Consider the following 11,827-nt stretch of genomic DNA (forward strand, 5'->3'; position numbering starts at 1 on the left):
CTTGGAAAAAGTTAGGTGCTGGTTTTTGGACTGTATAAATGAAGAGAGAACAACTTGAAGACCAAACCCTTAATCTGTGTTTTCACTTATATAACCTTAAAATGATTTAGTCATTAACAATTTAATAATTGAACAAATATAAAATGTTTTGCCATAAATTAATGTGAAGTTTGCTTCAGGTTTTGTAATATTTTTAAGAAGTGAAAGAAAACCAGAGGAGTCCTTCAGAAGAACAATAATCTAAGTCTTTCAAAAGCTGACTGGTTTTATTTTTGTCCTCCACCAGAAGCAAAAGCTTAAGGTATTTACTTATTAGTAAATATTATCATATTTAGGCTATTGACAGCACTTTGTATACATACTTTATATACTTTGCCACATTTATAGTAGCAACTGTGACTTTGGAAATAATTTAAAATTATCTTCTCACTATTATTATAACAATGACGACATCTTTTGTAATCGAAGAAAAATAAGATTACAGTTGACAGAGCTATTACTGTAACAGTTGTTATGACATCTGTTCTAGTTGAAGGAAAACAAAACTGCAGTTGACAGAGCAATAAAATGTTTTGATAGCTTTGTTTTCAAAGTATGTATTATGCAAATATTGCACGGGGGACGTGAGAGTCTAAAGTCCTGAGAACAAATAAAAAATTAAAATCAGGCAAGCTATTTTTACTAGTTGAAAAAACCATAAAACTAGAATATGTTCTAAATTTGTAAATATAAAAAGTATGTAATTGTTAATTATGTGTTACTTTTTCTGTAATAAAGATAAAAGTTGAATTATAGAATGGGGGTTTTTTTGGTCAAGAATTTGTAGCTTGTTTGTCAACAAGTAACAGTTACGTTCAGAGTGCTGTAAGAATAGCATTGCTAAAGTAAAGGAAGAGTCTTAAAAATACTCTGTAGACTACAGCTGTGAACTCAATGATAAAAACAACAGAAGAACAGTATTTTCAGTAGTTCTTCCTTTTTCCTTTTTGGAGTAAGTTTATATATATGATTCAACTTAAGAATAATAATTGTTTTCATTCAACTGTCATGATACATGGCTGCCCTCTGTTCAGAGTTAAACATGTTATCTTTAATAGTGATGAATGTTTACTTCAGATGTTCAAGGACTGGCTTCATTGTACTTTGCATTTCTGTGGCACCACTTGGATTATCATACTAGGTCAGTGTAGCGTTCATTCCTATCAAACGGCATCCACGAGGTCATGAAACAGGAAACTAAGAATCTAGTTTTTTGCTGTAGTAATATGGTGGTGGAAAGTTTAGTGTGGATTTCTGTTTGTTTAATATACCTATTAACTGCAACCTAAGCTTTTTGCCCAGAACTACCTTGGTTATGTGTTCTGCGTGAAATGTTAGCATTTGGTATGGCGTGCAGTAGACTTCCCTGCTCACAGAGTTCACTCCTTTCAGAGGTGGTGGTAGTGGTGATGACTGTTGTTTCTTCCTAACAGCTGTGTGTTCAGAGGCACCTGTGCATGAGGAGAAGTTTGTTCTATGGCCTCAGAGCTGGGTGCCAGGGAGGATGGCAGCTGCTCAGAGCTGGCAAAACCCCTTTATCTGCAATATCTGGAGAAAGCTCTGCAACTGGATCAGTTTTTACGACAGACGTCTGCCATCTTTAACAGGAGTATATCCAGGTACCAAAGCCTTTTCCATTTTCCATTTGGAATACCAAGGAAAGACAAGCATTTGTATTATATTGTTCCCGGGCAGCACCGCATTAAGGGTTTAGTAGTGAATTCTCCTTTAAAGATTTTGCGCTGTGCTTCTCTTGGCTCACATTGGTAATTCAGTGTGTTGCCAGCCCACATACAAACTAGCATGATGTTTTAAAGCTCTTTTTTGTATTTGAGTGGCCAAAACTTTCTCTGTCTGCAAAAAGCAGGATGAACAAGGAAAGGACTAAGTTGATTTTTCAGGGAGATATGGCCCATAGCCATAAGTGAAATGCAAAAACTATTGTCGGATGCAGAATTTATATGTAAGTTGTAGCAATGAGAAATGAATCATCAAGGCATGTTTCTGTCCCAAAACAATTTACATTTTAATTCCATCAGTGTTTTGGAATTATACAGTTACCAGTTCTGTAATTCTACGGGTAATAGATAACAGGTATATTTACAAGCATGTAATAAGATCTACACAAAGAGTAGAAAAAGTATAGCTTTATATTTCTCACATGTACAGTAGTGCTGAGCATGACAATATTGTGTTTTGGTTTGACTTGATACTAGTTTCTTTCGTAGTTCATGCTTCTCGCATTAGAAACCTAGTTAAAGACTGAAGGTGCAGGTTGATAGCATAGCCAGGCTGGTCTGATGATTAACTACTGCTGAGGGGTGAACGGGAAATTATTAACAGCAATATTTCTAATGTGTAAAATTACATCTGAAGCTGTCTCAATTCTCAAACCTTTAGATAAATGGCCACATGTGAAAATTGCATGGGTATCTCCTCTTTTGAATATTTTCTTTTCATTGTCACCATATTATGTATCTTCTTGCAGCGATGAGAGTGAAGATGGATTGGATGACAATCCTTTGCTGCCTCAGTCTGGGGATCCCCTGATGCAAGTTAAGGAAGAGCCTCCAAACTCTTTGCTTGGGGAGTCTTCTGGAGCAGGGAATTCTGGGATGCTGAACACACATTCCCTGAATGGAGTACTGCAGCCAGGTAGGCATGTGCTAGGTTGAATCTCTGCTTGCTTTGGGATAAGCTAGGAAAAGCCTTGTTTCTTAAGAACTTTATTTTTTCTCTAAACAGAACCAAAGTCTGAAAAAGGGAGCTTGTATAACTTTTCCAAACTGAAGAAGAGCAGAAAGTGGCTGAAGGTAAGGATATTGGAAAGAAATGCAGCTATTATGAAATCTGTGAGTAGAGTTCCAGTCAACACCCTGTAGACAGTGGTGATTGATTCCATCATGTCATCCGATGTAGATCATGGTGTAGAAACCTGTAAGCAAGTAGGCGGCAACAAGAAAATAAGTTGAGCACTGGTCAGAGGATATCACAAATTATCACTAATACAATTTCCAAATACAGTAAGTTTACAGTGTTTGTTCTCATCTCAACAGTCCATTTAATTTTATTTTACTGGTACTATTAAGAGCTCAGAAAGCTAGACTAATGTGTTTTAAGAGCTGCCCTAAATCACTTGATACAATTTAATTGATGCAAAATCTTGCACTGACAAAGAGGCATAAGGTGATGCAGAGAAGTGGTAATATTTTGTGTTGCTGAAAAGAGGACTCAAAAATAATTTTTTATTCTTGTCCTATATTGGCTTGTTGTTTGCCGCACCATTTTCTTTTTTTGAGGTGACTGGAGCTAGTGTCCCTTGCTAAGAAGAAAGGAATGGTTTTTTTGTTTGTTTGTTGGTTTTTTTACATTAAGAAAAAACATTTACCAAAACAAAAAACACGTACAGAGGCTTCTCATCTTGGAAAGCCTATCTGGAAAGGAAGAAGAGTATGTGACGGTTGATAATGAATATTGTATTAGACTTTGGGTAGAACAAAACAGAATTATAGTCTCTGTAGATTTGAGGCTTTCATTTTCATTATGTAGCAAAATGGACAGTAGGCATTTCAATTTTGGTGGGCAGTGGCATCATTTTAGTTAAATTTCACAGTGAGTATACATTCAGAAACTTGACGTAATTTTAGTACACTGTCCAAATGAAAACGAGCTATTATGAAATATACTAAATGGACATTTGGGACACAGCTGAAAATCTGTTTCCAAATGAGATGGAAGGAGTGGGTGGAATGGTGGTTTTATGCATTTTCATTGTACTGTAGCCTTTTCTAGTTAGCAAAAACAGGTTGCCAGGAGATCAGACAAGAGCCAAACGTGCTGCAGCTGATGCAGGTGGAAGTGGTAGAATAGCAGGACAAACTACATATGGGGTAGGAAAGCACCTGCAACCATACATCACAAAATGCCCCTGCTGGTATCCTGGATTTTCTTACTGCTGAAAAGAGCCTTCTGAGACCACAAACAGAGTGGATTCTAAAATGACTTAACTATCACCAAACTAACAGAAAACTACCTCCCCGCAAATCAGAAAATGTCTGTTGGATTCACTGCTACACAATTCTGTACCTCAGAAAACTATTTTCCATTTGAGGCATTTCAGATGGAAGACACTTCGTAAGTGCTAAGTATTGTTGTAGGGCCAGGCCCACAGCTCTTTATTAGGTAAAGGCTCAAGAGCACTTTATATAAATAAACAGTTCAGTATAGGGACTTGTGATTGTTAAATTAGTTTCCATTTTTTCTTGTTAGAGTATCCTTCTGAGTGATGACTCCAGTGACACAGATTCACCAAGTGATGAGGACGGAGAGGAGGAAGAAGAATTTTCTCTTTCAAGGGAAGAACTTCACAATATGCTGCGATTACACAAATACAAGAAACTGCATCAAAGTAAATATAGCAAAGACAAAGAGGTAAAAATCCAGAATTTTTACAGTTCCTTGATTTTTATTCTTAAGTTAACTGCATTAACTTAACTCATCTTACATTTTTCTGGGAAAAAAAAACCCCACACCACAACACAAAACCAAAAAACCATGTAATACTTTGTGGACTGGAAAATATTCTGTTGTTTGGTGGACTACAACAATCTAACATCAGTTTCAGACAAGAGTTAATTAATTACATACAGACTGAAAAGGTGTTAATGTCTGTCTGGTTTAGCCCCAGCCAGCAACCAAGCACCATGCAGCTGCTCGCTTACTGCCCCAAGGTGGGATGGGGGAGACAATCAGAAGACTAAAAGTGAGGAAACTCGTGGTTTGAGATAAAGACAGTTTAATAGGTAAAGCAAAAGCCGTGCATGCAAGCAAAGCAAAACAAGGAATTCATTCACCACTCCCCATGGGCAGGCAGGTGTTCAGCCATCTCCAGGGAAGCAGGGCTCCATCACGCGTAATGGTTTCTTGGGAAGACAGACGCCATCACTCCAAATGTCCCCCGCCCGCCCTTCCTCCTCCTTCATCCCAGCTTTATATACTGAGCATGATGTCACATAGTATGGAATATCCCTTTGGCCAGCCTACGTCAGCTGTCCTGGCTGTGTCCCCTCCCAGCTTCCTGTGCAACCCCCAGCCTTCTTGCTGGCAGGCCAGCACGAGAAGCTGGACTTGCCTTGCCTGCTTAGCAACAACTCAAAACATCAGCACGTTATCAACATTTTCTCATCCCAAATCTAAAACGTAGCTTCGCACTAGCTTCTGTGAAGAAAATTAACTCTATCCTGGATGAAACCAGGACAATGCCTTATGCTGAGAATTTCTCAGTAATCTATGTAGCTAGTACTCGTGCGTGTATATATGGCTTCCATTCACTAGAGCAAATACAGGTTGCTAGAATGCAAGACTTGGATAGTATATATGAAAACTGAGATGCTGTGGGTTAAACGATAATATAGATAATAGTGCTGTTCAAGACTAAAATTGTACATTTTAACCTAAAGCCGTATACTTGCATCATCACTGAGGCAGTGAGGAGTAAGGTGATGTCTACCTTTTGAAAGGGAGTTCCTAGTTTTCTTGTTTTCTGTCATTTGGAGGGAGTTACTTGACGTTTCTTTTTTTTTTTAGCTTACTTTTCATACTCTCTTTTTTCTCTTCCTTATAAGAAAATAGTCTGCTATATTACTGCATTTTTCTTAATAGCAGGCCAAGTTTTGGCCTGTTTTGATCTAGTAATATATTTCTTCAAATTATAAGGGCTTTTGCAAAAACTGTTTTCATTGCTGTTCCGAGTGGCAGTAGAAAATAGGTCTCAGATGAAGGAAGTCATCCTATTCTATCAGGTGATGTCTCATATGAAAACTTGTTTTCTTATTTTATATTCTGAAATTTCTCCAGAAGAGTGAAAAATAATTTTCACACCCAAGTCTTTGCTTCTGTCCACCTCTTCCTTTTGTTTACTTGTTAAGTTCTAAGCCAAGATTGTGTTAGCTTCTTGAAATATTACATAACTCCACAAAAACTCTCACAGCCAATTTTCACACAGGTCATAACTTTTGTTGGATTTTACAGGAATATTTATTTCCAGACTAGTAAGAAGTAAGATCCAGTGAAAATAACCAGGGTATTGTCAGATCAGTAATGTAGATACATTACCTGGCAGGGCGTGGGGAGGGAGGAGAGAAACATATCTGTCAAAAAAAGTTTGTTTATGCTGTAATTTCTCAACTTTCAAAAACCTCTCATTAACTTAATAGTATGCTTAGGCTTTAAAAAAATAATTTCTGACCTGTACTGTCTTTAATTCTCCTGTTTATATGTAACCTGTGTATAGTTTTTATTATAGTTGAATAATGCTTGGAATATACTGACTTTTTTGATAACTTGAAAAAAATGCTGAGGCAGCTATATTTTTACTTGTTAACCTGAATTTTCAAGTTGTTTGTCCTTGTTGAAATCTTTTAAAAATCTAAACTGTCCTTTGACATCCTTTGGAATGATAAAATAGAGTGTGTATGTGATGTGGGAATGCAAGCAAAACAAATCAGGGGTCCCTGATTGGACCGCTACATGTAATGTGCTGTCTTGCTGGGCAGCATCTGTACAGAAAAAAACAGAGCAGTGTGTTTTGAAAGTGTAAGCTTCACTGCCTGCTTTCCTGTCTCACTTAACACGGTGGGTTTGGTTCCCTGTGTAGAATTTGGGGACCACCTCTGGAGCAGTGGTTTCGCTTTGGTTGCTGTACAATCCTTTATAACAATGCTAAATAGAGAGAAGTGCATGATTTTTGATCTCTTATATTTATGATGAAGATCTGAACTTCTATCTAACTACTATCTCTGTTATCCGCTATACTTGTTTTCCATTGCTGTACTCATTTACATCCACCTCAGTTGCAGCAATATCAGTACTACAGTGCGGGACTGCTGTCTACACATGATCCTTACTACGAGCAGCAGCGCCACCTGCTAGGGCCCAAGAAAAAGAAGTTTAAAGAGGAGAAAAAATTGAAAGGTAAAGTCACTAACCTTGTGTTTTTAAATGGCTGCTGTGATTTAACTAACTTCCAACGTTATTTCCTTTGAATAAACATAATTGTTCAAAACTTTTGGGTTTTGCATGGAAATACCAAGTTCTGTCAAAGAAAAAGTCCTCAGAAAATGGTGTGCTTTATCTTCTGGCATCTAGAAAGCTAGGGTGAAAAAAGAGGAGTGAATTGAGAGTTCATAACTTTAGATTTTCTTTGTGGAACTCTGAATCTAGAATGAGAGAGTTATGCAGTAAGTACCTTATAGCTTTATTCGTTGCTTCAGAATCCATAAATACTGTTGTGTATCATGGTCCATTTACTCGGAGTTTTTTTGAAAACATGATAGTGCCTTGAAAACTGTAAGAACTTATCCTGTACCTGATGCAGTTATTCCTGAATACGTAATTCTAATCAACAAGAAGTTATAGGGAGTTGAGAGTGTTTTCTGGAAATTAGAGGGAACTCAGAATTAATGTCAGTGTGAGTTAAAATAGAATTACTTCTGTAACCTCTCAGCTGGAGTTTCTCAGATGCATGTTTGCCAGGAAGTACGGTTTCCTTTCATGATTGAGCTGGCAGCAGCTGTAAATCTGTAAGGAAGCAGGAAGAGGCAGCTATGAACTGTCAGAGTAAGGTGAATTCTCTCTAGCACAAGTACTGAAGTTTGAGCTGTGTTTTAAGGGGTCTATTTTGGGCTTCCTTCCTTCCTATCTTTCTGCAAGTTCCTTTAACTACTTTCCCCGCGCCCCCTCCCCCCCCCAATCTTGCAGCATCCATGATTTTGCATACTCGCAAAGAATATTTTTAGTATCTGACCCCAGTAGCAATTTCCTCTGAAAGCTAGTATCTTTATTACATGATAACATGCCAATCTCTTTCAACCACTGAGAAGTTTGGTTTGAGACTTACCCTACCAAATGCTAATGTTGATAACTTTAAATGTCTTGCCTGTACATGTCTTTAAGTAGAATTTTACCACAAAGCAAGAAACGTTGCACCAGATCCCAGACATTTTAGCTCCTAAGGCATGTTTCCGTGGGTGGAAAAATTGCATTTCACCACTCTATTTATTAAATAGGAAAGTCTTTTCGTTATAAAGTAATGAGGAAATATCTAGCATGATAAATGGATGGTACCAGAATTGTCGAACATGGATAAGTTTGGCTTTTTTGTTGGTTCCATGCATAAATTAACTAGGATAGTTTACTCAGGAAAGATACCTGACTAATTGTATCCCAAAAATAGAAGAAGTTGATTTTTATGATCATTGTTGCTATGCAGGCAAGTTGAAAAAAGTAAAGAAAAAGAGGAGACGGGATGAAGAACTTTCTTCAGAGGAGTCACCGCGACGCCACCATCACCAGACCAAAGTTTTTGCCAAGTTTTCTCATGATACACCGCCACCTGGGTCCAAGAAAAAGCATTTGACTATTGAGCAACTTAATGCACGTCGGCGGAAAGTGTGGCTTAGCATTGTGAAAAAGGAGTTGCCAAAGGTGAGCTTGGCTAATTGTGCTAGATCAGTGATGATGGCAAGAAAGTGAAATAGAAAATTAACTTAGTGGGGAGCTGACACTTGGAAAAACAGAGTGAAGTAAGACCTGATTTTTCTGGTGGTTATTGATGATCTAACTGACATTCTGTAATCCATAAGCAAAGCGTAGTTCAAATTTCTTATCGCCAATGATGTCTAAGTGGATTATGCAGTGCTTTGCCACTGCTTTCAATTGGCTATCCAGCCCTTTTCTGAGAATGGTACAAGTAAACTGTAGCAGGTACTCCTACTAATCTACAGGATAGCAATGTAGAGCAAACCAATGTCTGGGTTTTACGTAAAGTGTTCAGGAAAGGAGCGTTTCAGTCATTGTAGCACGCGTGTTTTTTGAAACTTATTTCAGAAACAGTCTAGGGAAAAGTGTATCATTTACAGGACCAGCTTCAGGCACATTTGAAATAGAAAGCTGGGTTCACTGTCACTAGTTTCCTGAGATGTGATCAGAGCGGACCTTACAACCTGCTTTTTGGAGTTTACAGTTAAGAGACTTTGAATTCTGGGAACTTGAATATGAGTGATAGCTATATCATCCCTTATGAACTTGTAAGCCAGGCAAAGGATATATGCAGTGTCATAGATCATATTTTTTCAAAATGCTCATTTTGATCACGTGACTAACATAGGATCTGCATTAATTCTTAACATCCTTGGGAATCGGTGGAAATTTTTGTTGTTTACTTCAGTGATAACAGTGGAATAGGAGAACCCTGCTTTGCAATAGTAGTAATTAAAGAAATGATCCTGAAAAAGGAGGCTTTTTACATGCTTCCTTCAGGAGTTGGAATACCTGTATGTATGCCTTCAATGATTAAGGATGAAAAGCTTATTTCATTCAATTCATTCAATCAAAATAAAAAATACTTACGTACCTCTACGCAATTATACAATAGTGTGCATGGCTGAAGTTGGCATGTGTATCTGCTGATGGGTTTTTTTATCTTTTAAAATACTGTGAAGCCATTACCCTTTAACTAATTTTAAGATGCTATTCTCTTACAGGCATACAAACAAAAAGCCTCAGCCCGCAACCTTTTCCTAACCAACAGCAAAAAGGTAAGTGTTGTTTAGCTTTATACTGTCACTTGTGCTGGATTTAATAAGCAAACTGTAACCTCTTTACGTTTCTTCTGTTTCTTACAATACTGAGTATACTAGCAGGGCAGTATAGGAGAAAGCACTGTATAGAAGTAATTTGTCATTTAGTATAAGGCTTTTATTTTTTGGATGTGTCATTTTGTCATGTTTCATAAGCAACAGATGAAATGAGCAAGGTGGATTTCTTTCATGAGATCTTTTTGGCTTTCATAGGGTTTACTTTGTAAATTTTTAATTTACTGATCTTTGATAAAATAACTTAATCACTTTGGTACATTTTGGCTTTTGAACTCCCCATCTACCCACTAGCTAGAATTTGCTGGTTTAAGCATTTTTGTTTAAATCAAAGGGGCTATTGGAATATTAAAGATGTTAATTTATATACATGTATATAGGAGCTAAGATTAAAAATAGAACAATTTTCTGCTTAAGTGATTACAAAAGAAATTTATCTCCTCATCAGAGTCCTTTGAGAAGTGTCGTTGTTTCTGCCTAGAAGGCTTTACTTTAGGAACGCTTGGTAGTGGCTTTCTGAGCATTTTTCAAGTGTAACACTGAAGTGTCTGATTCATTTATATGGCTAATGAAAAGCCAATCAAGTACATGGCTGAGAATCATCAGTGACAACATGCTGTAGGAAATTTTCCATTCTGTGTACACATTATGAAGAAAGGGAGCATTTTCTGTGTAAGGGATGCAGAAAACAGGACCTGCACGTATATATTTAAGAAACGTTGCTGTAGGTACATTCTTTCCTATGGTCCTCCTTAGCTAACAGAGACTGGATTTCTTTGTGATGTCTGGGCAAATAGCCTGCAATTACTGTATTTGTAGGTATCACAAAATGCATTTTAGCAAGTGAGTGATTCAACAGACTGAGAGGTTTTGAAATTCTACTTTTTTCCTTTGTTTTTGTTTTGTTTGATCATTTGAAATCTCTGTGTTAGAATTGTTGATGTGCAAATTTTAGTGAAGGAAAAAAAGTCTGTCACAAACATCAAACCCAGCAATTTTGACTGTTATGACAAAGACAGTTATTTATTCTAAAACTAAAACTTACATTGTATTCTCCTTCATGAGTTGGTAGGAAAATTGTAGGATAGTCCCCCACTTTTAAATATATTAACATGTGAATGGGATTGTGTTCCACCAATACTGCTATTGCAGCAGCCTTATTAAAACAGTGAGAAAAGAACCACAGAAAAGAGTCTAGGTGAGTTAGAGTTGCAGGCAGGCCGTGAACTCTGATCTCCTGAGTCCCTTTCAAGCACCTACTCACCAGATCAATCCTGTAAGTACCATGCCATGCTGAAACTGTCTTCAGGTTTTGTCTTCTGCACCATCTCAGGGGGTTTTTGGAAGTTCATGATCTCTCATGCCATTTCAAAAGCATTACTGCTGAGTAAAGTATCACATTTTTTTTCTCTTCTGAAGGATCAGACTTGGCTATAATTACATTGGATATTGTTTATTGCTGACTTTCTTTAAAATCTAGCCATTTTACCGCTGTTTCTAAAACCTTATTTCTCTCTAGCTTGCCCATCAGTGCATGAGGGAGGTGCGTCGAGCTGCTATCCAGGCCCAGAAAAACTGTAAGGAAACTCTACCACGGGCACGTCGTCTTACCAAGGAGATGCTTCTGTATTGGAAAAAGTATGAAAAAGTGGAAAAAGAACATCGCAAACGAGCTGAGAAAGAGGCTCTAGAGCAACGCAAGCTGGATGAGGAGATGAGAGAGGTACAGCAAAAACACAGATTCATGATAATTGATCTGTTGAGGAGACAGAAATGACCAGATAATTTGAGTTTCTAAGTCCAGACCATGAAATTCAGTTATTTGTTCTGTTTCAGCAGTGTTCCATTTATTTCTTCTGCTGTCTTAAAACTATTTACATAATTCTTCTGTTAGCTAGATGTGATTAAAAAAAACCTTTGTACTGAGTAAATTCTTTACAAGTGGGTGAAATGGAGGAAGGGGTTAGGCAAGCAGCCTGTGTCTCACAGGCATATGTAACTCAGCGTTGGTAGGGGCCAACCTTTTGTGATGGTTTGTACATCATTCTGGCTCCAGAAGGCAAGCTACCTTTTCATTCACATTGAATTCTCTTCTCTTCCCGCCCGTGCCCCACCCCCCCCCCCACCCCCCCCCC

The 11,827-nt window shown here is 37.7% G+C and overlaps 1 protein-coding gene across 1 annotated transcript in view; it reads left to right on the forward strand.

Moving 5' to 3' along the window:
• The first annotated feature begins 1,466 nt into the window (after nucleotides 1-1,466).
• Nucleotides 1,467-11,827, forward strand: part of INO80 (INO80 complex subunit) — a 58,375-nt gene continuing 48,014 nt past the window's right edge. Inside the window, exons 1-8 of the mRNA XM_010286352.1 lie at nucleotides 1,467-1,658; nucleotides 2,528-2,694; nucleotides 2,785-2,852; nucleotides 4,309-4,470; nucleotides 6,891-7,011; nucleotides 8,309-8,523; nucleotides 9,582-9,635; nucleotides 11,212-11,415. Coding sequence (XP_010284654.1) covers nucleotides 1,516-1,658; nucleotides 2,528-2,694; nucleotides 2,785-2,852; nucleotides 4,309-4,470; nucleotides 6,891-7,011; nucleotides 8,309-8,523; nucleotides 9,582-9,635; nucleotides 11,212-11,415 — 1,134 coding nt within the window. The 5' untranslated portion in view covers nucleotides 1,467-1,515. The remainder of the gene's footprint in view (nucleotides 1,659-2,527; nucleotides 2,695-2,784; nucleotides 2,853-4,308; nucleotides 4,471-6,890; nucleotides 7,012-8,308; nucleotides 8,524-9,581; nucleotides 9,636-11,211; nucleotides 11,416-11,827) is intronic.

Source organism: Phaethon lepturus, unplaced genomic scaffold, assembly GCF_000687285.1.
Source record: "Phaethon lepturus isolate BGI_N335 unplaced genomic scaffold, ASM68728v1 scaffold12794, whole genome shotgun sequence".
In the NCBI taxonomy this organism is placed as follows: Eukaryota; Metazoa; Chordata; class Aves; order Phaethontiformes; family Phaethontidae; genus Phaethon; species Phaethon lepturus.